This window comes from Saimiri boliviensis, chromosome 10 (genome assembly GCF_048565385.1).
Source record: "Saimiri boliviensis isolate mSaiBol1 chromosome 10, mSaiBol1.pri, whole genome shotgun sequence".
In the NCBI taxonomy this organism is placed as follows: domain Eukaryota; kingdom Metazoa; phylum Chordata; class Mammalia; order Primates; family Cebidae; genus Saimiri; species Saimiri boliviensis.
The window spans coordinates 25,100,385-25,126,904 of record NC_133458.1 but is presented as its reverse complement, the minus strand read 5'-3'; the positions used below and the strand labels follow the sequence as shown (position 1 = coordinate 25,126,904).

Genomic DNA, 26,520 nt, shown 5'->3' with positions numbered 1-26,520 from the left:
TTTAAGCAAGTAGAAAATTGTTTCCAAGTTTTAAAAGTTTTTAGATATGAATTTTTAAAGTGTCACATTTACTCATTATCGGCAACAAAATCACATAATGATGAAAATATTTCCAAACATCCTTTTTTCTCCCCAAATGATCTCTCCATGCCATAAATCCTTCTAAAAGTACTTAGTTTCTCACCAATTATGAATATATCACCTTTATATTGGAGGGAAAGTTTAAGTGTTTATTTTTTCAAAGTTATCAGTAAAGTGGCATACTCTGACAGCTGCTTGTCAGAACCGAAAAGGTCAGCAAATGTGAAACATTTTGGTTCTTTTTTAAAAAATGATTAATTTTGTTTCCATAAGCAGCAGACCTCTGTGTTGTACAAAAAATTTCCATGGTCACTCGTACATCACTGCAAAGTATTACAAAGATTTTATTTAAAGGATTGTTTTTATAGCATTGATAGTATCTGTCACACAGAAATTGCAAATTGGTTGTAGTATGCTGAAACTGACTCAGCCAGTGAGGATGCCAGTGTCAAGCCCTCCGAGATGTAAGGTTCCCCATCTCCGTGCCTCTCTAATGCATGAATGACTGATGCATAGACCAAGGGAGGCAGACACTAGCTAGTATCAACTCTATATTAAATACAAGTAAAGCCAGATCTTTTGTTTTAAATAGAAAAAAACAAAAAGTTCTAGGCCAGGTGCAGTGGCTCACACCTGTAATCCCAGCACTTTGGGAGGCCGAGGCAGGTGGATTGCTTGAGCTCATGAGTTTGAGACCAGCCTGGGCAACATGGAGAAACCCCATCTCTACAAAAAATACAAAAATTAGTTGGGCATGGTGGTGTACACCTGTAGTTTCAGCTACTTGGGTGGCTGAGGTGGAAGGATGGCTTGAACCCAGGAGGCTGAAGTTACAGTGAGCCACAATTGCACCACTGCAGTCCAGCCTTCCAGCTTGGGTGACAGAGCCAGATCTTGTCTCAAAAAAAAAAAAAAGTAGTAGTTCTAATAGTTTCTTCCCTTGCTCCATTGTAGAGTGTTCCTTCTTAGCAGCCATTGGCATCAAAATACCTAACACTAAAGAAGCAAAAGGGAGCTCAGTGTTTTAGAGTTTGGTCTTTGGTATTCTGGAGCAAAACAGCAAATAAATAGCCTCCCCTAGATCACTGTGAAGTTGGGGCTATTGAGTTATCACCATTCAATTTTATTTTTATTTTTTATTTTTTGAGATTGGGTTTTGCTCTGTCACCAGGCTGGAGTGCAGTGGCACCATCACAGCTTACTTCAGCCTTGATCTCTGGGCTCAAGTGATCCTCCTACCTCAGCCCCCAAGTAGCTGAGACCTACAGGCGCTCACCACTACACCCAGCTAATTTTTGCAGAGATACGGTTTTGCCACATTGCCCAGGCTGGTCTCAAACACTTGGGTTCAAGCAATCCACCGGCCTCAGCCTCCCAGAGTGCTAGGATTATAGGCATGAGCCACCGTGTCCAGCCAGCATTCAGCTTTAATTGTGGAAGATAGAATAACAAATATCTGACAATAAACAATGGCTCCTAAATTAAGAACATCTGAGAAGATGCAATATTTTGCATGGATTCCCATTGAGAACTGTGTAACTGGCAGCAGTAAGAGAAAGAACTTTAATAGTAATAAAATGTGTACCTTGTAGAAAAGAACAGTGAATTAGAGATTAAGGTCACCATCCTGAGCATTTGTGTGAGCGTGAGCAAGCCAGGTGACAGCCTCAAAAGCAACAGCTGCCCTGACCTCAAGGGGTAACCCGGAGAATCTGATTGATGAAGAGAACCCTCCCTTCCCAAATCACAAGAATGAAGACCAAGAAGTACTCAGCCTGTGCTCACAGACAGAACAGCACACACGCAAAAGAGTAACCGGGGTCAGGCCTACAGCCAGGGAGACTAGCCAAGGAAGAGGGAGAGGAAACCAGAAGAGCTGGGAAAAGAGAGCTAAGTCTTTCCTAGTGAAGGTTCCATAATGCACCAGTCACTCTACATGCTCCTGGTAGCATGACTTCCGTGGCCAAAGGAGTTTGGGAGACACTACTTCCTACATTTGTCGTCCCACTCATAGCTCAGACATTCATAATACCCATTAGCATATTAAATGCACTACAAAAGGTTATAGTCACTATATCCGTTTAACTCAAGGGCTGGGCACAGTGGCTCATGCCTGTAATCCCAGTCCTGTGGGAGGCTAAGGCAGGAGGATCACTTAAGCCCAGGAGGAGCCCAGCCTGGGCAACATAGCAAGATCTCATCTCTACCAAAACAAAACAAAACAAAACAAAACATTAATTTAGCTGAGAGAGGAAGTGCACCTATAGTTCCAGCTACTCCAGAGGCTGAGGTGGGAGGATCATTTGAGCCCAGGTCTTCAAGGTTGCAGTGAGCTATGATGGCACAATTGCACTCCAGCCTGGGTGACAGAGAGAGACCCTATCTCTAAAAATCTCTACATATCTATATATCTGCTCGACTCAGATTTTCTCAAACGTATTTGACTAAAGAAAGCTTTAAAAAATATATCCCCCAGAATTTTGGTTCTGAGAAATAAAGTTTGGGAACTGCTGGACTAACCGATGCTTAAATCTGTACCAAGGCAAGGACTGGTGAGAGGCCTCCTACACATCATGCTTTGTTTGCCTCTTGAGATGCCTGCACTGTCATGAGAGTGAACATTTATCTCCCAGCTTGTGAATTAAAAGAGGCTGAGTGAACAAAACTTTCTTGAGAGGGCCTTCCTCTCCCGGTGAAAGTGATCTCAGGTGTGAGTAGCGGCCCTAGCCAAAGACCAAGTCTCAAGGAAGGAGGCTGGGCGCCTCAGTCCACTAGAACACCCAAGGGGCCTTGGAGGCTGTGGACTCAGACTATGAGGCTAGAGCCAACCAGGAGTGGGGCCAATGGAGGCCTCCTGGTCTGCTCTCTGTCACTCTTGGCACCAAAAACCCTAATATGCCCCAGAGGATATGGCAGTGAGTTTGTGAATGATGGAAACCAAATATTACAGATGGATTTTTTTCTTTTTCCTTTTTTTTTTTTTTTGAGATGGAGTCTCGCTCTGTTGCCCAGGCTGGAGTGCAGTGGCACCATCTTGGCTCACCGCAACCTCCACCTCCCAGGTTCAAGCAATTCTCCTCCCTCAGCCTCCCAAGTAGTTGGGACTCCAGGTGCACAACACCACACCTGGCTAATTTTTGCATTTTAGTAGAGATGGAGTTTAGCCATGTTGGCCAGGCTGGTCTTGAACTCCTGACCTCAGATGATCTGCCTGCCTCAGCCTCCCAAAGTGCTGGGATTACAAGTGTGAACCACCACATCTGGCATAGGTGGATTTTGTTTTAATAAAACATAGACACTCTTATAATAGTCACCAGCATACTGAAAATCATAGAGATGAAAACTAAGCCTCATTGAGTCACCATTATGTGCCAGACACCACACTAAGAATTTTACGTGCATTTTTAAATTTATTCATTGTAACCACCCAGTCAATGGTCACTAGGATATTCCCATTTTGCTGATGAAGAAACTGAAGTACCCAGAGATTAAGTAACTTGTCCAAAGCCAAGTGGCAGAGCCACAGTCAGGAAGCAGAGCTGTGATTCTAGCCATGACCCACATCCATCCTGTAACTGGATAGCCTCCTGCACCAGCTGGAATCCTTCTGGAGGAGAATATATTCTCTACCTGTTCCTCCACCCCTTATTGTTTCTCTGGACTTTCTCCAAGTATTCACATAATTTCCCCTCAGCTATGGTGCATCCCTTCAAAACCATCGCACACGTCTCTGAGTCAGTTTCAAATTGATGTCTCCATTGTCTGCCTGTAATATCTGAAATGTACTTCAAAGACTCATATGAGATATGTAAATAAATGCCATTTGTAATTTACCCTTTTATACCTGTATTGCATTTAGGAAAGTCATGTGACTTCATTAATGCCAACTAGTCATCTTGAACAAGGGCATAAATTAATGTGCATCTATTTACTTTTGAAAACGCCCCATTGATATTCAAACGGAGTGTAACATTTACTTGAGTATCAACATTTTCAGTCTCTTTTCCACAGAACTAAGTGCAAGTCAATGAGTGCTCATGGAATTTAACCATTTCCATTAGGATACCATCCCTAGGGGACAGGGGAGGGGGTTGGAACGGTGTGCCTCAACTTCTACCAACACCTGGCCTGTTGAGAGGGGCAAGGCGGTCAAGGCTCACCCCCTGCCACCTTCATCCAGAGGTGAGGATCACTGGGAGTCTTAAGAAAGACCCCGAAGGCTCTAGCCTGCAGACCAGAGTCCTTGGAATGACCTCACCCCAAAGCATGAGGAGAATGTGCTCTTCAGACTGACATCTTTTTCTTCCCTGATCCCTAACTCCAAGAAAAAGTTGGGTTTCTGGAGTAATTCCCACAGTAAGACCACACTCTTTACAATGCCCTTCAAGCTGGAGTTTGCTCTCATTTAACCACAGCAGAGCTTCTAGAATGGGGCCTTCCCTCAGCCCTTCTCTGACTGTGCACAGGGACTGGCTCTGTGTGAGGTATGCGGTGGGCACTTACCAAACAGACATGGTGGGGAGAGGAGCTGGAAGCTGCCAGAGAAGCAGCCCTGTCCCTGTCTGTCCACCCTGTGGAGTCTCCTCACGTTGCCACTAAGTAGATGATTACAGGTGGTTGTCTCTAAAAATGGCATTTAGAGTGGCCCGACAGTACCAGGACACCGGCGCTAAGTTAGGAGAAGGAGCTATGACTGTCAGGGCAATTGCCGGAGACAGATGCTTGAGATCAGGATTAGAGAGCTGCCAGCGCTTCCCTTAACCAGTGACCCTTGGGCTTCCTCACTTTTCTCCTGCTCCACATTCTCCCTCAGCCACCCCCGCTCTACCTCCACATCCTAGCTCTTCTCTATTCAGGGGCAGAGAGAAGGAAAATGAGCCAGTTTCCCCTCTGCTCTAGAAGTCCTAGAAGACAAGGGAGAGACCAAAGCTTCTTCAGCTGCTCAATCCGTGGTAACTTCATATATCCAATGAGGCTAGACTCAAATGGATTCAGACTCCTTCCCTGGAGTGGAAGCAGAGTTACAGAAATCCAGAGGTGACACAGCTCTCTCTGATTAGGATGCGAGACCACAGGCTCCCGGATCCTCCATCCCCTGGAAGTCAGTGCTCCTTACTATGAACGGAGTCTCTGCCTTAGTACTTCCCAGGGGCTTCGAGATGGATGAGTGAAACATGAAATCCTGGGGAGCTGGTGCCTGGAGCTCAACTGGCCTTTAGCCACCAAGCAGTGGTTTATCCTGCCTTCCCTGCTCCTAACAATACATTTTCTTTTTTTCTTTTTCTTTCTTTCTTTCTTTTTTTTTTTTGGAAATAGAGTCTCACTCTGTCACCCAGGCTGGAGTGAAGTGGCACAATCTCAGCTCACTGCAACCTCCGCCTCCTGGGTTCAAGTGATTCTCATGCAGCAGCCTTCCAGGTAGCTGGGACCATAGGCATGCACCCCAAGGCCCAGCTTAATTTTGTATTTTTAGTATAGATAGGATTTCACCATGTTGTCCAGGCTGGCCTTGAACTCCTGACCTCAGGTGATCCACCTGCCGCAGTCTCCCGAAGTGCTGGGATTAACAATACATTGTCTAATAGTAATAGGAATAATGATAATGATGATGGCAACCACAACTTACTAAGTGCCTACTACATGCTAGGCATTTTACATATATTAACTTCAATCCTAAAAGCACTGAAAGAGAGTTACCATCACTTCCATTTTCTACATGAAGAAACCAAAGCATGAACTGCTGGAGAGAGTTGCTCTGGGTGACACAGCTGGTGAGTACTGAGGGCAGGTACAAACAGCCAAGTCCATGGTCTATTCATGACTCCCCTGTGGTTTCCGTCCCGTGGAGTGGTGGAATCTCACTATGTCACCCAGGCTGGAGTGTGTGTGCTTTCTGGTCACTCCCCTAGTTTGTCTGAAAGATGCCAGGCCTTTGCCGTGATCATGTGCAGATGTCAGAGACTCTTTTGTCTACACCAGTCACCATGTAGAAGTGCATCTGTCAGAAAATAATAGTGGGGGTCGTGGGCTGCCTCCCAGCCTCCTCCCTCTGTGAGGTGGGGCTGTTGCTGCCCAGGGCTGCATGTACCCCAAGATGCCCTAGAGCAGGCGTCCCCAAACTGCGGCCCCCGAGGCCATTTATCCGGCCCCCTGCCGTACTTCAGGAAGGGGCACCTCTTTCACTGGTGGTCAGTGAGAGGAGCACAGTATGTGGCGGCCCTCCAATGGTCTGAGGGACAGTGAACTGGCCCCTGTGTAAAAAGTTTGGGGACACCTGCCCTAGAGGTTGCAAAGGGGCTCTTGTCCCACCTTGCATCAGGCTACAACAAAGGAGAGGCAAGCCAAGGGACCTCCTTCATGTGGCTGAGGCGGGTTCTGAGTCTTGATCATACCTGCGTTGCTCTATCACCCCACCCCAGAGTCCTCCTGCCTTCTATGGCTGGTTCTGGCATCTGAGAGTGGAGCGCATCACTTTTTACCGGAAAGCCAAGACAACGGATAGTATCTCTTGCTCTCACAGGGAGCTGCTTGTTCCTCATCGGAAGAAAGGGTGGGGAAAGGCATTGCAGAGGGAGCTGAGCCCTGGATTCAAGCTTGGACTCCTCTCCTAACCTGCTGTTGACTCTTGATGAGCTGCTCCCTCCTCTGGGCTTCAGTTTGCACACCGATCGCAGAGGGAAGTGCAGAAGGAGCGTGTTGCACCGGATAAGCCAGAAGCACTTTCAGGGTCTAAGGTTTTAGGGTACAATAGACAATCCAGCACGTACTGACTGAAGGAAACTAGCAAGGGAAGTCACTTCCCCTCTGGTTCCTCCAGTTCTGCCATGGTAAAATGGACATGTCCTGCCTTGATTGAGAAGGAGGTGGGGACATCTCAGTATGATATTCTGGAACCTTTAGGATCTGTCAGACAAATGGGAAGGCTCCCACCTGAGTGAAATTGGGTGAAACACTGAAACAGCTCTTCTGCTTTTGTGAACGTCTCACGTGGCTCCATTTCCTGTCACTCACTCCTCAGCCCTGTGCTTCACGTTTGCTCTCCCAGGCGCTATCAGACACAGGTCAGCCTGGGTGCCAGGAGCACACGTCCGCATGGGCTTGTCACATCGTCAGCCATCCAAACACTAACTGGAGTGTACAGCTAGGCCCCTGCAGGGGCAGAGAGGATGGCAGAGAGACGGCTGCGTCACCATCCAGCGCACCTCACGTGAGACCCAGTGCTGAGAGTGGGAATCATTCTCACAGGAGCCCAGCACCCTCAGCTGCAGACACTATCTCCACAGCAGCATCTTCTATCAGATCAATGTCTGCAGACCTCCAGGACTGCCAGACTCCACACCAGCTGCCCTTAGAACATCCTGGGAGGCAGGGCGGGGGCAGCGATGGACACTGAGGTGCAAAGAAACAGTAATGACTCCTTCACAACACAGGGGGTCCCTGGCAGAGGCACTATCCACTTAGGGGTCCCAGGCTTCAAGCTGATGCCAGTCTCTCTTAGACCATGATACCACCTTCCCCTTGAACTGTGGCTCCTCCTGAAGCTCTCAGCAGGGTAAAAATCACGATCATGAGGACTTTTTTCACCTCTTCCCTCTCTATTGAGAGGCAGGCTTCACCATCTTTCAATTTCACAACCCCAAAGAACTTGTAAACAAATAGAAGAGGGAAAGAGACAGGACAACATGGGCAGAGAACGTCATGGGCAGGCCACCCCTTCTTCTCTTGTATGCCTGTGCCTCTTCAGGGCCCCCCTCTGACAAATCTATTTAAAAATCCAACCCTTTTGCCCCACCAGTATCCTGACTCTACTTAATCCACTTGATTTCCTTTTTCTGGAGTGTTTATCACCTGCTAACCCACTATCTATTTATTTGCTTATTTATGTATTTATTTTTGAGATGGAGTCTTACTCTGTCACCCAGGCTGGAGTGCAATGGCGTGATCTTGGCTCACTGCAACCTCTGCCTCCCAGGTTCAACCAATTCTCTGCCTCGGCCTCCCGAGTAGCTGGGATTACAGGCGACCACCACCATGCCCAGCTAATTTTTGTGTTTTTAGTAAATACGGGGGTTCGCCATCTTGGCCAGGCTGGTCTTCAACTCCTGACCTCGTGATCCACCTGCCTCAGTCTCCCAAAGTGCTGGGATTACAGGCATGAGCCACCACGTCCGACTCTCTGATTTATTTCTTAGGTTGGTTCTTTCTTTGCTGCTGCTTCTTGCTAAAATCATAGGGACATGTCACTGTTTCTTTTTTTCTTTTTTTTCTTTTTTTTCTTTTTTTTTTTTTTTAGACAGAGTTTCGCTCTTGTTACCCAGGCTGGAGTGCAATGGCGCGATCTCAGCTCACCGCAACCTCCGCCTCCTGGGATCAGGCAATTCTCCCGCCTCAGCTCCTGAGTAGCTGGGATTACAGGCATGCGCCACCATGCCCAGCTAATTATTTTTGTATTTTTAGTAGAGACAGGGTTTCACCATGTTGACCAGGATGATCTTGATCTCCTGACCTTGTGATCTACCTGCCTCGGCCTCCCAAAGTGCTGGAATTACAGGCTTGAGCCACCACGCCCGGCCCGTCACTGTTTCTTCATGATTGTATTCCCAATGCCTTGACTGGTGCTTGGCACGTAGTAGGAGGGAGCTTAGGGAATGTTTCTTTTTTTAAAAAAAACTGTATTTGTTTTTTTAGAGAAGTCATCTCACTCTGTTGCCCAGGCATGACCAGGGCTCACTGCAGCCTCAACCTTCCGGGCTCACGTGATCCCACTGTCTCAGCCTCCTGAGTAGCTGAGACTACAGTTACACACCACCATGCCTGGCTAATTTTTACACTGTAGAGATGGAGTTTTGCCATATTGCCCAGGCTGATCTCAAACTCCTGGCCTCACCCAATCCTTCTACCCAAAGTGCTGGGATTACAGGTATGAGCCACTGTGCCCAGCTAATTAAAAAAATATATATATTTTTTTAGAGTTTGGGTCCCTCTATGTTGCCCAGGTTGATCTATTTCCTGAATGAATGAATGAATCATGCCTGAGTAATATGCTATAAAGTAAGGTGGCCCTCGCCACTTCACTACTGGTCTATGCTGGAAGGAGCCAGGCAGAGCTGCTGTCCTGGGCAATGCCTGTGGGCAGGGGACTCACCTCCAGCCCCACCTCCTCAGGCCCCACATCCTGATTTATAGCAAGGACTTGAGCACCAGCAGCTCAGGAGGACAGGCTGCAAGAGTCCCTCTACACTGGAAGCAGACTCACTATGAACAGTTATCAGTAAAACAAAGGATGCCATAAAAGATGGCTTTGGTCCAAACACGGCTGAAACAGATCCCCAAAGCAGAAACGTGTGTTTGAGGCCTCTGGCTCCCAGGCAAGGAAGGGCGGGTGTGTCGGGAGGCAGAGACATTGAAATTCACGGAGAAATCTGCCACTTCCTCTGGACCTATCAAAGAAGTCAGTTGCCTTGTCTGGGACAGCTGCTTCTCCCCTGGTGGGGGTCACTCCAGGGCACCCAAGAACAATGACGGTCCCAGCTCTGCCACCTCATCTTCTCATTTATCTGCCTCACTGACATTTCCTCTCACCTCCCTCCCATTGCCTTGGCAGGTTTTTCTCACACTGGTTTCAGTGCATATAGACATTCCCTTGGGGTTACTGGAGTAAATACACACCACACTCATACACATGCACACACACACAAAGCACGAAGGAGGCTAATAGACACAAAGACAGAGACAGACACAGGGGAAGGGGTGGGTGTTCATGTGCACACGCAGCAGAGAGATATCCAGAATCATGCAGAAGAAAGAAGAGAGAGAAACGTAACACAGCTGTGCAAGAGGTAAACCATGACAAAATGACACTGACCCCTCACAGGGCACACTCATACACTCCAAGCAGACATGCACACGGAACACGGCACTTGCTGCACAAGCTCACAGAGGAACCCGTCCATCCATGATAAGAGAAACCGTACCCAGGCTATAGAACTATGCCATTTTCAAATAGTCTAATAGCTAACGTTTGCTGAATGCTCTTTCTGAGTTAAGCTCTTTTACCTGGAATATCTCATTGAATCCTTGCTCACTCCAGAAGATCAATACTAAATCCCCATTTCACAGGTGTTCACAGAGGCTGGGGTGACCTGAACTGGCCTCTCTCTTCAGCTGCCTCACTCATCACTTCCCTGTTTCTCCTCTCCTGGCAGCCCGTCCGGTGTACTCAGAAACACACATCACATGCCCGTCTCTGGCCTCTGTGCTTCCTGTTCCCTCTGCCTGGACAGCTCCTGATAGTCCCTTCCCGCCACTTCACTCTCTTCTTTTTGCTCAAAAGTTTCCTCCTTGGAGAATTTCCCTGACAACTGTCTTTAAAAGAGCACTCCTCTATGCCTTTCTGGCCATCACCTTATTCCTTTTAAGTCGGTTTAATTTTTCACTGTGTTCACTATCACCTGATCTAAGTCATTCATTCATTCCCTCATTCTCTCATTCACTACCTGTCTCTCTGCCCAGAATATAAGGCCTATATGGATGAGGACTTTGCCTGCATTGTTCACCATGGAATTTTTGGTAACCTGGAAGAATGCCTGGCTCAGAGCAGGTACTCAGTAAACATTCGTTGAGTTTTGAATGAATGAGGTGCTGAGGGAATGGGTGACAGAGCTAGAAAATATGTAGCATTTGTGGGCACAGATATGCACATGTGAACACACACACTCCATTCTCTACCTCTATTAGTCATATCATCCTTACTCTGCATGCCGAGAGCTGACCATCTATTCATCCTCTCTACCGTCTATTCATCCTTCCACAAGCCAAGAGCTGGCCTCTTTCGGCATATGGAATGAGGAACACTGGAACTCAAGAAGAGGTTCTGTTTTTGAGTCAGTCTCGATAGGTCACACAAACGGGAGTGCAGTGATATGATCTGAGCCCACTGCAATCTCCACCTCCCAGGTTCAAACAATTCTCCTGCCTCAGCCTCCTGAGTAGCTGGAATTACAGGTGTGCACCACCAAGCTCAGCTAATTTTTTGTATTTTAGTAGAGATGGGGTTTCACCATGTTGGCCCGGCTGGTCTTGAACTCCTAACCTCAGGTGACCTGCCCACCTTGGCCTCCCAAACTGCTGGGATTGCAGGCATGAACCACCACGCTCAGCCCCAAGGAGAGTTTCAAACAGTGGTGGGGAGTCAAAGTTAGTTGATCTCTCTGAATACTTCTTTAACTATGGATTCATTAACTGTTTCACAACTACTAAAATGTGATGCAAAATATTTCCCCTGGCTGTCAAATATCTCTTTCCTGCACTCTCTGTCCCCCAGTGTAGTATCAGGTAAACCAGAGGGAGGGTGGAGGTGGCAGAGACCAGTGTCTCCATCCACAAAGAAGCTGGGACAAGAAGGGATGAAGGAGTGTTTAGAAGAAAGAGCAGCTCCTGCCTACCAAATAGTAAGAAGGAACATTCCTCAGGGGCAGAGGCAACATCCTAGAGCTTGTCAAGTTGCTGAATCAAAGTTATCTGGTTCTTAACAAAACTCAGAATCCTGCCATCTCTATTTAAGTCATCGGGCATCATCTCCTGGCAGGAGGTCCCAGCCTCATCAAAAATCAGAATGCTCTCAAAGAAGGGCTGCTCTTCATCACAAGCAGATGAAGTCCAAAGCTCATTCACCATATTAACTCTACAAGGCTATAACTGGACCCTCCTCTGGGCGAGGTCTTCCTCTTCATACTAGACACAAAAGAGACAAGGTCCCTGCCCTCTGGGAACCTATATGCTAGTGCATAGAGACGAAAAATAAACAGGTAATTTTCATACTGTGGTGGGCAGCAGAAGGGAGTACACAGAAAGACTCAATAGGAAGAAGACAAGATGCCAGGATAAGGGACATTCACATGGGGGGCCAGTGGAGGCCTCTCTGAGGACACAATATTTGAGCAAAAACCACAGACATGAGAAGGAACCAGCCACAGGAAAAGCCAGGGAGTTTTCACAGCAGAGGAAACAGTGAGTATGCAAGTTCTGCAGCAGGAGGGAGCTGGACTCGGGGATAGAACAGAGGGCTGTTTGCTGGTGCAACGGGAGCCAGGCGCCAGGGCCAAAAAATGAGCTTGCAGAAGTGGGGAGGAGTCACAGGATGGGGCCAAGGGGCCATGCCAGGAGCTTGGGCCTTATGCCGAGAGTGATGAGATGCCCCTGATGATAGGAGGGGTCCATGAAAACCCATTCTGTTAGCTTGGAAAGTGCTCACAAACCTCCTGATTCAGTTGCTCATCTCTGCTCTCTTCACTTGTTGTATTAGTCCATTTTCATGATGCTGATAAAGACATACCTGAGACTGAGCAATTTATAAATAAAAAGTTTAATGGACTCCGAGTTCCATGTGGCTAGGGATGCCTCACAAACACAGCGGAAGGGGAAAGGTACATCTTACATGGTGGCAGACAAGAGAGAATGAGAGCCAAGCGAAAGGAGAAACCCCTTATAAAATGATCAGATCTTGTGAGACTTACTCACTACGATGCGAATAGTATGAGGGGAACCACCCCCATGATTCAACTATCTCCCACCAGGTCCCAACACATAGGAATTATGGGAGCTACAATTCAAGATGAGATTTGGTTGGGGACACAGCCAAACCATATCACGAGAACCAGAATGTCCTTTAGACCACTGCCCTGCTACAGATCTCAAAAGACCAGAGAAGAGAGAGGCTGGTACCTAAGAATGGACAGCATAAAACATACCATTTTCTACCACCAGTTTTTTACAGTTATCCCTGTTAGAAAATTGTCCTTCAATCCAATACAAGCCTCTTGGGTTATCATCCAGATTGCCATTCTCCCATATGTTTAAGATGGGAGAGTCTGCCCTTCCACTAAGATCTGGGAATACAGATGCTAGTACGTTTCATGTCGATTTTAGTCTTCAGTGATAGGAGCAGCTAGAGCAGCACAAGTGAAACTGCAGCTCTCTCGAGCCCAGATCCATTCAGTCACTCACTCAACAAACATGTATTGAATATTTATTCGGTGTCATGCTGTTTTAGGGGTCTGTGATACACGAGTAAACTAAAAAGACTAAAAACAAAAATGTATATTCTCATAGAGTTTACATTTTAAATAAGGAAGACACACAATATAGAACAATTATAAGAATCATATAGCAAATAATAAGAGACTAAGTGCTATGGATAAAAACAGGGCCAGGAGAGGATACTGAGAGTTTATGAAACGGGGTGGAAGGCAACCTAGACTTTTACCGTGGTGCTCAGGGGAGGCAGATACCTGAGTAGAATCCCAGGCAAAGGGGAACAACCAGAACAAAGATCCTGAAGCAGGAGCCTGCCATATTGGAGGAATGTCACAGAGGACGTCCCTGTGTCCAGAGCACTCTCTCCCTCCCTGGCCCTGCAGAGCATAGGAGGGGAGTAGAATGCACAAGGGGAAAGTGGCAAGTGATGAGCTTGGACATCTCAAGGGGACAGAACATATAAAGCCCTGTGGATCTTCATAGGCTCTTTTGCCACTGAACGGATTTGAACAGAGGAATGATACTCTCTAACTCAAACTCCTGAAGATTAACTGCTGCATGGAGAAAAGACTGGAAAGACAAAGGTACAAAGAGAGAGAGTAGTTGGACAGCTAATGCAAATATTCAGGCAAGAGACCATGGGGGTTCAATCCAGGTGGGTAGCAATGAAGCAGCAGGAAACAGTCATATTCTGGAAATATTTTACAGACACCACAGACTTTCCTGACACACTGCATATGGGGTAAGGGATGAAGAAAGGAGTCAAAGATAACTCTTAAGTTTTTGGCTTGAATGGCACAGTTGCCATCATGTGCCATCATCCCTATCATCTGAGATAGAGAAGACTACAGGTGAGGAGTGTCAGGAAGGCCAATGAGGAATCTGGCTTTAGACATGTTAAGGTATCTACCAGATGTCCAAGTGGAGATGTCAGACAGCAGTCAGATATGCGGCACTGGGGTCCATTCTCATAGGCTGTGGGATTTTCTCCCCATACTTTAAGTGATCTGTACGCAGTATAACTCCAACATTTCCAATACCAGGCTCATCCTGTAACACATTTTCATTGTAGGACTGACTCAGGGATTGCAAAACTACTGCTGTCCACCTGTTTTTGTGAACAAAGTTTTATTGGCACATAGCTATCCCCATTTGTTTACATGCTTTCTATGGCTGCTTTTGTGTTATAATAGCAACACTGAATAATGGCAACATATGGTCCATAAATCCTAAACTATTCACTATCTGACCCCTTACAGAAGAAGTCTGTTGACCCTTGGACTAGCTCATTGGTACTTAACATCATTAACTCACATCTTTCAGGAATATTTATGTCTTCACGTTGTGTGAAGAAAAAATAACAATATGAAGGTTACCAGAGGTGACTCTTGTGTTATGTGAGCTCTGCAATAGAAGATGATTACCATGATTATCTTCATTTAACAGATGAGAAAACTGAGACTCAAAGAAGCTGATTGACTTGTCCAGGGTCATCAGCCAGTGGAGCATAGGTCCAGGCCTTGAATCCAGGTCTTTGGACGTCAAAACCCAAGCTACCGCCAATATATCAGTGGTTCCCAAAGCAACACACAGGTGATTTTGTGTGGATGTAGACATGGATTTTCAATAATTTTAATAATTCTGTTTGATGTGTTCGTACATTAGGCATACTACATATGATGAGCACATTAGACCCATAATATTACTATTTAAGAGAAAGTTAAAGTAGGTTATCCAAGTTGAAACAGTAAAACAAAAACATAATATAAAAAATAGGACAGGGCAAAAGTCATGATGGTAATGTAATGGGCTGAATGGTGTCTCCCCAAAACTCACACGTTGAAGACCTAACCTTCAGCACTTCAGTATATAACTATATTCAGAGATAGGTTCTTTAAAGAGATGTGTATCTGTCAGTTCTCACTCTGCTAATAAAAACACACCTGAGACTGGGTGATCTATAAAGGAAAGAGATTTAACGGACTCACAGTTCCACATAGCTGGGGAGGCCTCACAATCACGGCGGAAGGCAAATGAGGAGCAAATTCACATCTTACATGGCGGCAGGCAAGAGAGCTTGTGCAGGGGATCTCCCCTTTTAAAAACCATCAGACTTCATAAGACTTACTCACTATCATGAAAGCAGCATGGGAAGGACCTGCCTGCATGATTCAATTACCTCCCACAGGGTCCCTCCCATGAAATGAGGGAATTATGGGAGCTACAATTCAAGATGAGATTTGGGTGGGGACACAGCAAAACTATATCCAGGTGTTTATGTTAAAATGAGGCTGAGAGAGAGAGGCCCGAATCCAGTCTGACTGGTGCTCTTATAGGAAGAGGAGAGTAGGACACAAGGAGAGAGGCCAAGACCATGCACACAGAGGAAAGGCTATCTGAGGACACAGTGAGAAGGTGGCCGCCTGCAAGTCAGGGAGAGAGGCCTCAGAAAAAAACCAGCCCTGCTGACACTGTGATCCTGGACTTCCAACATCCAAAGCTGTGAGAAAACAAATTTCTGTTGTTGAAGCCCCCTGATCTGGGCTATTTTGTTATGGCAGCCCTAGCAGATGAATATAAGTGATAGATTACTGACATGTAGGAAGTGCTTCCTTTATCTGAACTTTAGTCTTTCAGTTATTTAAGTTTGAGCTTTGAAATTAACTGAAGCAATAGGTTATTTGTGTTGGTTCCTCTCTTTTCCAATTCTGGTTCAATGAAGGCACTGTGGACATATTCATGAAAAAATTTTCAGGGGCCTATTAGGTGAGGTTTAGGCTGGCAAGGCATGGGGTGCTCTCAAGAGCTACTATAGGCATGTCTAAATGCAGGCAGGTCAGGAATAGCCCAATGAAGAATGTGATAGCCAAGCTAAGTTTTGAAGGACAAGGACAAATCAGATGAGAAAGGAAAGTGCTTTCCAGGCTGCACTGACATCATGGCCAAGTTATGCCCTAAGCCTGCAGACTCAGTGTGCAAAGTGTTCTGACCCATCATGGCTGAGGGAGACCCACCACCTGAAGTGAGGCTGGAATTAGTCTTGATGCCCTGGATCTGGAAAATACCAAGGTGTATTTACCAAGCTGCTTTGCCCTGAGTTCTACTCCTCATGCCCAGTCTGTCCATCAGGCATGGGTTCCTCATATGCTCTCCCCTGAGACTGGATTTCTGCTCCCTGCCTACCTTGGCCTCACCCGGGCTGCTGTGCTCCAACCCAGATGGACCATCTAGAATCTCAATGCTAGCACCTGCCTGACTCTAAGCAAGTGTCTGGAACCTCTGGTTACACAGTCATAAAAACAAGAGCCTCTCCATTTAACAAGCACTTACTCTGTGCCAGCCACAGTTCTAAGCTTATTATATGCTTACCTCATTCAATTCTTGGAACAACACTATCTGATATTATTGTCACCTACATAGGACAGTAAAGAATGCCGAATCTTAAGGAGGTTAGGAACTTACCAGAGACTACACTTACTAAATGAGGTTTAAGATTCATGTTCAGACATTCCAATCTGTGGACTTGATCATTACACTGTTCTACAAATCTCCACCAAGACTCCACAAGCCCAGTGGAGAACAGCGTTGGCCCAGGTGTTAGGCCTTTGGGATGGTGATGTGGGTGGCAGGCCAGTCTCCACATTGTGTGGAGCAGCCCCAGAACGGATAAACGCCCTGGCTTTACTCATTCCTGTCTTCCTTTCCAACATGCCCATAATCTGGAGCTCTCAGGATGCCTCACTGCCAAGCCTGCATAGGTACTGACCACATTACCCATCCAACCTGCATAGGTACTGACCACATTACCCATCCAAACTGCCTAGGTACTGACCACATTACCCATCCAAAGGGAACCAGCTGAGGAAAAAGAGGTGAACAAGGATTCAGATGGGGACTTTCAGGAAAGCAGTAATGCTCAGAATCCTGACTCAGTTCTCAGAGGGGGCTGATGACTCATTATCAGCTTATACTTTCTAGTTTTTTTTCTTTCTCTTTCTTTTTTTTTAGAGAAAGTCTTGCTATGTTGCTCAGGGTGGCCTAGAAATCCTGGCCTTCTAGCAATTCTCCTGCCTCAGCTTCCAGAGCAGTTGGGATTATAGGTACAAGATACTGTGCCTGGCTCTGTTTATATTTTCCATCTTTGAAAGTCTTTTTATGTTTTAAGTCCCAGGTTCTGAAACGCTGGCTTTCAGATCAGGCAAGATATCTGGAATAGTCAATGCCTTGTGCAGATCTTCTCCAGATGACTGATGCCACCAAGGAAAGCTGCTTTCCCTCAGCTCCTAGGGCCTCAGAGGTGGGCTGGGAGTGGGGAGTGTGGACCCTGTTATAAAAGCAACGAAGGTAGACAAACGGGAAGCCTTGTGCCCAGCGGCAGCCTCCATCTCGGTAGTCTCCACTCCCAGGAAAAAATACTTCACTCTGCACCCCACCTTGGGAATGAAACCATTCCCAAGCCATGGCAGCCTCAGCCAGGGCACAATGGGTCCCAGTGTGGCTGAAGTCAAGAGAACAGGGAGTCCCACACCAAGAGAAGATGTCATCAAGCTCTTGGGGAGGGCAGAGCTCCTGTGACTGCTAAGGCATAATGCACAAGACCCGTGGGTGGCATAATGTGGAATTCATCTCCCCCACAACACTGAGAGGGTCCAGGCAGAACAATCCAGACTGTGTCAGCAGGGTCCTCCAGAGAGTTCAGGCCACACTGATGAGGATGAAAAAGTGGGGAGATCTGCCCCTCATGGCTGCTGCTGCTGCTACCACTCAAAGCTAACACATACATATTCATGGATTGGAGAGATGGCTCCCAGGAACAACTCATCCTCCACAGAGGCCACAGGGCAGACAATACGGCAGTGCTGAGCCACACTTGGGGTGGGCTGTGTGTTGTGGGGTGGAGCACTCCAGGTAATGAATTAGAGGACTCCAGAAAATACCCTTAAATATATGGATGTCCAAGGTGAAACCCCTTGCTTTGCCTGCTGCAGACATATGACTCCTGGCCTGAACTCAGGGACTCCAGAAGAACTTACTTTGTTCTCAGCTCAGTTTGAGAACCAAGCCCAAGTTTTCTACTTCCTTCTCAGCATCAGCGAACTTGCACCATATCTGTTTTTCTTGGGTGGGCTCCATGGCATTTGCTGGAGTTTCCACAAAGAGTTGTATGTACACACGAAAGTTCCAGGCATGCACTACCCCATAGCATCTCACCACACAGACTCTGTTTGCTGAGTCCTGACAATGGTGTTCCTTTAACTAGGCTCTTTTGGCAGTAAATCCTTGGCTCCCACAGGCTTCTGGGGGCCAGGAAGATGACTCTGGCATGAGATCACATTTTGTGTAGGGAAATGTGGACCCGCAATTTGGGCATCTGTACAATGCTCCTTCAGAAGAAAGCAAATGTTGGCCTTGAACATATATATATGATTTTGAAGTTAGTGGATTGGTCCTAGACTCTCCAATATTTTGATATTTTAAATGTTTCTTTCCTGCTTCAGAACACCAAGCCTCAGTCCCCAGGCAGCATAACTGAAAAGATACACACTGTGCCAAATAAATCAAATCACCTCTCTGCAGCTGGCCTCCTAAGGTTTGTACTGAGCCACAGGCTAGTATTTAGCTGTAAGACAAATGTCTAGCAGAGCCCGAAGAGCCTTACCTGCCTCTCTGACATGATGTAGAGTTGCTCGTGGTCCTTGGAGAAGGCCATATCCCGGAGGACGGGGCCGGGATCCACCACCTGTACAGTCTCATACTGGAGGGCGTTGCCCCTGGGTCCATCCACACGGATCTGTGGAGAAGAGGAGGAGGAGAGCCCATGTAAGTTCAGATCCTGCACTGCCCACAGCCAAACTTCAGCCAGAAATCCTGTCAGCAGCCGAGGGAGAGGACACGAGTTCCGTCTCTATGGTGCTCACAGGTTAAAGTCAAGGAGTGGAGTGACATAAGCTCACCAAGGGCCTCCTGGTGGGAGTGGCAGAGAGGGAAGCAGGAGACCACGCTGGGCTTCGCCAAGGATCCAGTCTTGATCTCCCCAGTTCCCTGTGCCTCAAGCTCAAGTATCTGATGCCTTCCTTGATGATCTTTGGACAAAAAGTTGAGGCTCTTAGGCTTGGAGGAACAACAGGTAATTGAACCTGACTCAGATCAGAGTATACTCCTACATCAGAAAGGCAACATTATTTGCTGCATTTGTTAGCAGAAAAAAAAATGTCAGTGTAAGGATGGGAACTGCTACCCCGATGTCATTGCTTTATCTTAAAGGGGAATCAGGCAGAGTGCCAACCCCAGGGGTTTCACACTAAGGGTCTCTTTTTGGCTACTGAAACCAGTGGCTAATACTTATACCATTAGGTCCTGAAAGCTTCTAGAGGTTTTGTTCCTGTCCCCAGGGAAGGGGATGTGGGAATTACAGGAAAATGACTCATGCTTCAAGCATGAGTCATCCACAACCTTCTGAAAAGACTCAGCTGAACAGACCCATCCCTGGCTATCCACAAGTCCTTCCTAGAAATCCTGGGACAGCGTGGAGACAATGGAAAGAAGATTCTGCCTACACCCCCCATGAATGAGAACTAACTTAGAAAAGATGTGAGCTTTCCAACCCTACATAATGCTCGTCTGGCCTCTGGATGTTGGCCAAGGTCTCTGGAACCATCCTGTGTCTGAGTGCAGAGATCCAACATGACCACTGCCCAGTCAGTGCTAATAACACCACTCCCATGAACCAGGAACAGACGTTACTGAGAATGTGGTTAGGCAAGAGCTAGGGGATCACCACACTTCCCCACCATACATAGGACTGTAAGGTACACACAGTGTACGTTTAGATATTTCAACAATGAAACTAAAGAAAAAAATTATATTCCAAATATTCTCATTAGGCACTCTTATTATTAATTTTTAATGTGTAATTTTTAACCTCTCACAAGATCAAGGAGAATAAAAAAGTTATTCTGAGGAACTAAATTACAGAAAGAACACCACGTTAATGACACCAGACCCACACCAGGTCCTCCAGAAGCCTCCCACCTCTCATTTCTCTTGAGTCCACAAAGTCTGATGCCAGGTTATTTTGTGGTTTATGTGCTTGATTTTAGGTTTGTTCTGGATTCTAATTTTTTAAATTTCCTTTTAAGAGTTATTTTTAAGTTTTGTGGACATTAGGTACTGGGAAATGGTTTTGCATATAACGTAATCCTCTCAATCCTGTGGGTTAAATGTTCATTCATCATGGCTCAGGTGCCTCTCCAGCATCCAGTCCACCCTCTCCCACAGTTTGGGTGGGATTGAACCCACTCCATGTTTCCCAGGTTGTCCTTGATGAGCAAAACAAACCAGCTGGATCTTACTCTCTCGCCATGGTGATTGAGAGAAAATAGGCTCAACCCAATCAATGTGAATCAGAGCAAAGCAAGGATTCACTTATGGCAGGGGGAAGAGACAGCCTCTCTTCACCCTCAAAGAGGTAAAATGAACTTGGAGCTCAAAGGTCTGTGGGCAGCAGACTCGTAACAAGAAAGGGAACTGGAACCAGGGCAGGTCAAGCACAGAGATGGGAAAAAATTGGTCTTTGGTGACATAGCTGAGCCACTGAATCAAAATAATCCCAAAGCCTGCCTGACATTGGGACCTTCCAGTTACTCCAGATATTTTATTTTTGTTAAAGTAATACAAAAGTTTTTTGCAACATCAAAAGTCCTGACGGATGCACTGATAATAGATGAGAAAAATGATACCCAGGTACATTAAACAACTGGGCCGAGCTATAAAACCTGGGGACGGAATTAGAATTCAGTTTGACTCTGGAAGTCCATGCTTTTCCTACCCCCAGTTACACGAGAGTCCTTGCTCCTGAAGGGTTTCCTGTGTATCTCCCAGTGGCAGCCACCTAAAGGCAGGGGGCTGAGGTCAGGGTCTGTCTCTAGTCTATACAGTTCCAGAGGCTTTCTCTAGTCATTCTGATTCAGATGCTCAAACACTTGAGCTTGACAAATATTTATTTTAAAAATGAAGAAATAAATAAATGCAGTTAAGATTCCTCTTTGCTGATTTCCCATTAAGTTCATGAAAACAACAGTTCAACGATTTAAGGAGCCATGGTTAGTGTCGAAAATGGAAATGCCTCTGATTCCCAGAGCCCTCCTTCTTCTGTGCCCATCCCCAAGCCACCAGATGTCCATGCTGGCCAGGTCCTTTCCTAATCTGGATGAAACAGGAGTTCACGCAAAACCAATTGGGATTACCACCCAAGTCTGACCGCACGATGATGGCCTTGGCCCCTGGCCCAGACAAGCTTCATCCCCAGCTGGGAGGCGGCCCTGGAGCGGAAGCAGAGAGTGATACTGAACGCCTTGGCTGTTCTCCAGCCCACTCAGGCCACTGTCGGCCAGAGCAGGGTTCCCAGTGGGGGGATGCTGGCGGAACTAAGCCCCATCCGGGGCTCCTTGGTCTGATCCCCAAATGAAATTGCATTCAGTGCCTGAGCAGTCTCCTTTATCTTCCGACTCCAACTTCCCTGCTTCTTAGGATAAGGGGTGTGCTGGGTGCGGCTGGACATCAAAGGAAGACAGATGACCTGGGACAGGGACAGAGGGGTGGATGAAGAAACACCAATAGGACAAGTTTTCATAGGCCTGGCCTTCTGCAAGGAGGCTGGATGCAGCTAAGTCTCCACCCTCTGCACTCTGCCAGAGTAGGGGATATGTAATCGGAAAGGCTCCTCTCTCTTCTCACCTCACCCTCCAACAGCTTTTCAGAAAGCCAGAGAAAAGCATTATTTCGTCATCTGCTGGAAAAATTCACACAAGACATCGATAAAGGAGCTTACGGTGGAATTTGCTGAATGTTTGATGGACAATCTAAAAACTTAGGTAGAATGGACCAGCTGCTGGCTCTTGGACTCATACACAGACAAACAGAACAAGGGCCGCTATTTACTGAGTAGACACTATGGGTCTGGTATGATGCTAGGCATTTTATATATTTTTATTTTCTCATTTTAATCTCAGAACTCAGTAAAGTAAGCATTAATATAGTCCTCATTTACAGGTGTGGCACAATAAAGGTTAAATAACTTGTTCAAGGTCACATCTGGTGGATGGCACAGGCTGCACCCACGCCAAGGTCTCATTGATTCCAGTGGCCATGCTTCCGTGAGTTCACACACTACACCAAAGGATCATGCTGAACCCGGCACTATTGTTTCTGTAAACCTGCATTCCTTCAAGATATCAGTCAAAGGAGTTGATTTTAAACAAGCATCACCCCAGGGGTGCTGGAGGAGCCCTGTCTTTATCTACCGCAGTTCTTTTGGGAGGGAAACATGCATATGAATGAAGAGGCTGCTGTAAATTTTCTAAATAATGATCCTTTGTATTTTTGTTTTATACCTTGCAAAGCATTCTTAAATAACAGTCTCAGCTGATGGTTGTAAAATTTTTATGATGTTGACTGCCAGAATAATCATTCTCATCTTCCTGATGAAGCAGCAGAGATGGAGGCTGTTCTGTGCCTTGCCCCAAGTTCAATGATAAACCAATGGCAGATAAGACTAGAACCCAGGTCTCCCAGTTCCTCGCTCAGCGCTTGTCTCTTAGCTATTTAGATTTTCTAGAAGCCTTTGACAAGGTTCCACATGAAAAGGTATTTAAAAATAATGAGTCTCCATGGGACTTTGGGCAGTTTGGCCATGGAGAGAGAGAACTGACTTAGAAACAGGAAAAGACAGGTTTCTGCGCGGAGTAGTAACTAGTGTTCTGACTCGTCTCATAATTTTTTTAATAAATGGTCTGGAGGAGGAACAGGAAAATGTGCAAATGATTCTAAACCCTTTGGGACAGCAGGAAGTCCAGTAACAAAGGTGAACTACGAAAGAAAAAAAAAATAGTCAGCACTCTGCAGGGGCTGAGAGTTGCCACATGGGCAAACAGCCCTGGGACCATGAGTCTCCCAGGGAATAGGTCATGCCTGCTGTACTCAGCGCAATCCCCAATACATGGTTGGTGCTCAGTAAGTAATTACTGAATAAATATAAAACAACCTCAGTCTCTAATATCTGAGCTGCTAGATATAATCGAGGTAAGAGTCAGGATCGAGGAAGGGATCAGAGCCACCATTTTACTACTTCTAATACTCAGGCAGCCAAAAGGGCCAACGAAATGTTAGGCAGGATTTAATAGGATTTCATAGAAAAACAGACGAGCAGAAGACTTCATCCTGGCCAAGTTCACCCAAACCAACGAGGTCACATTCAGTCCACCCCTCCTAAGGCAGAAACACAATCCAGATGCCTACAACTCAAGAACAGCCTAGGAAAGACAGCCGAAGCCAGAAAACAACAGGTGAGATGAAAAGACACACACAGACCAGCACCATGGTTCAGTCACCAAGGCAGAGTCCAGCCAACGCTTGCAACATGACAGCTCGAACAAATTAGATTTCTTATTTTACACAGTACAGATGATACTTGTGGATCACCTAAGTGGGGGAAAGGATAAAAACAGAAGCCGATTTTATTTTATTTTATTTTATTGAGGTGGAAAAGGCAAAGAAACCAATTATGCACCACCAATGTACACAAATGTTAATCTCTGAGGATGACACCAAGAGGAAGCCACACCCTGATCCTGTATGTCCCTTCATGGAATGACACACCCCACACCCACCATGCGCCTGCTGAATGCCCAGTGTTCTGGGGTCTACCCTTCTGGAGAGGCAAGGTGGTAAGTGCCAGCCCTGCCTTCCAGGAGGCCTGTCTCCTGGAGGGCTCAGATTTCACAGAAATAATGCCAAGTGGCAAATGCTATGGCAAAGGGGTGTTCAAAGGCCTCTGTCTGTTCTTCTCAGGAGACTGGGTCAACTGGAGTTTAACCAGGAACGATCAGCCCAACTCCAAGCAAGGCTAGCGGGCAGACAGCATCATCACAGAGAGCTGCCGGTATGGCACTGCGAGTGATGGAAGCTTGACTAATACAACACAGAGCAGGTAACACCAGGTTTACTCAAAGACACCTTAGGGGACAATATCTTTTAGATCAGTAGGAAGACTGATCTGAAGAAGGAAAATCAGCAGGACTAATAGATTTCATAAAGACGTAACATACTGATAGGAGGGTTGGAGTAAAAATTGGAAAAAGAATGTCTGAGGGGAAGAATTTGATCACCATTCTGCAGCATCATCTTGAGAAGAGAGTGGCTAGAGCAGATCAGAGAGCCACTGTGTCCTCTGTGATAGGGAGGGGTGCCCCTGCAGGCCTCACCTCAACCCCGGTAGAATGTTCCAGAACAGCCCTAGACAACAGAAGATAGTACAAGCCACAAATGTGGGTCACATATGTCATTCAAAAATTTCTAGTAGTGGCCAAATTTTTAAAAACCAGTAAAATAGTTTTCATAATGTTTCATCTGACCCACTGTACTCCAAATACGATAATCTTAGCATGATCGTATGTCTACAAGTATAAAAATTGTGGCCGGCCGCGGTGGCTCACGCCTGGAATCCCAGCACTTTCAGAGGGTGAGACAGGTGGATCACGAGTTCAAGAGATCAAGATCAGCCTGGCCAACATGTGAAACCCCGTCTCTACTAAAATATAAACAATTAGCCAGGTATGGTAGCACCTGCTTGTAGCCCTAGCTACTCGAGAGGCTGAGGCAGGGGAATCGCTTGAACCCAGGAGGCAGAGGTTACAGTGAGCCAAGATCACACCACTGTACTCCAGCCTGGTGACAGAGTGAGACTCTGTCTCAGAAAAAAAAAATTATGATTGAGATATTTTACATTCTTTTCCTCATACTAACCAAACCTTTGCCACCTGAGGTGCATGTTATACTTACAGCACAGCTCAGTCTGGAACAGCTACATTTCAGGTGCTCGCCATGTGGCCAGAGGCTACCATATTGGACAGCACTATTATAGACTCTTCTCTTCCCTGCGTTTTGATTCTGCACTCACCGAATGACCTTGCCAATAATTTGGTTTGGTGACAATCCTCCTAGAAGCACGCTCCACTGAGATTTTGCAACCACCCCAACCCCAACAGGCCCTCCCTCCCATTGCCCTCTGTTACAACACCTCTGTGTCTCCCAGGGACCTTCAAGCTACAGCACAGTGCAGTGTGCCCCATTGCCCTTACATTTTGGGCATTCTTGGGCTGTATGTTCCAACCAGCTCTGTGGTCCCCATCAAGTCAGAATGCTGCTGCAGGGGCCTCATTCTGATCCAGCTAGCATTTGGCAGGCTCATTTGATGCACCCATGTCTTCTCTTCCCACACTCTGGGCACACCTCCTGTGCAGCAGGACTCCTGGTACCCTTGCTCATGGGAGAGGGCCAACCGGTCAGTCAGAACCATTGTTATGAGAGCAGATTCTTGGAGGCTCCCACCTGTACCAAGTAACACTGCTGAGGGAAGAGAGTGTGATGAGCGGGACACCTAGACGGTGGTGGGCATCTGGGGCTGGGGGCAGCAACTGACCACCAATTGCATCAATGCATTTCAATATTAACAACTGGTAAAGTCATAAGAGCACTTAAGGACGAGTATCATCTCTGCCACAGAAACCTCCACTACAGCGTTCAGTGTGCACTGAACTATTCCACACTACATGCGGCTTACCAAGAATACACATACATACACACACACACACACACACACACACACACACACACACACACTATCTACTCTGGGTATTCAGGCATCCCCAGACACTGAGTCCCCTGCCCAGGATCTTCCAAGGCAGCCAGCCCCTTTCCTCCAGCCCCGCTGGCCCCCCGCAGATCCACCAGCGGGCACCGCCACCTATCTCCATCCCTAGCATGGTGAGTCTCTGCACTGCCAGGCAGACTGGTATTAAAACATCAGCAGCATGGCCTCCGCAAAGGTCAGCCATCCGGGGAGCTCCTGGCAGCTGCTTGTTTGTTTATTGGAACATTTTCTGGGCTGGGCTGTTTATTTACATCCACTGAAGGATTGAACAATAAATATCGTCTCCCAGTAGCAGGCAGATGCTTGCATTAGAGCGTTCTGGCTGTCGTCTTGCTTGGACTAATCTCCCTAATGAGCAAACAGTGCTATTCATCTCTAAAGACGCAGGCCACCTCTGCACTCTCCCTTTCCTCTATCCCTTCACATTCTCTCCAGACTTCCTAGCAGAGGTCTACACCTTCGAGATGTGGAAGCTGGACCTAAGTATAAGAAAGCAAGGGTGGGGTCTTATCCAGCAAGCTGGGAAATAGAGCTGGAACTGGAGATGGAGAGGGAAACAGAGCAAACCTGGAGGCAAATGTCTCAGGGCCAATCTGAACTCGCCACCTAGATCCTTAAACCTTAAACACAGAGGCATGTGGCAAACCAGCTGGTGGCCAGGACAGAAGGAGGTCAGGCCTTGCTCACAGGGCCAA

The 26,520-nt window shown here is 46.7% G+C and overlaps 1 protein-coding gene across 2 annotated transcripts in view; it reads right to left on the bottom strand.

Annotated features, from left to right (window-relative positions):
- Nucleotides 1-26,520, bottom strand: part of PLXNA4 (plexin A4) — a 466,285-nt gene that overhangs the window by 159,439 nt on the left and 280,326 nt on the right. For both annotated transcript variants that reach the window (XM_039472947.2, XM_074379046.1), the window contains exon 4: nucleotides 18,776-18,907. In XM_039472947.2, coding sequence (XP_039328881.1) covers nucleotides 18,776-18,907 — 132 coding nt within the window. The remainder of the gene's footprint in view (nucleotides 1-18,775; nucleotides 18,908-26,520) is intronic.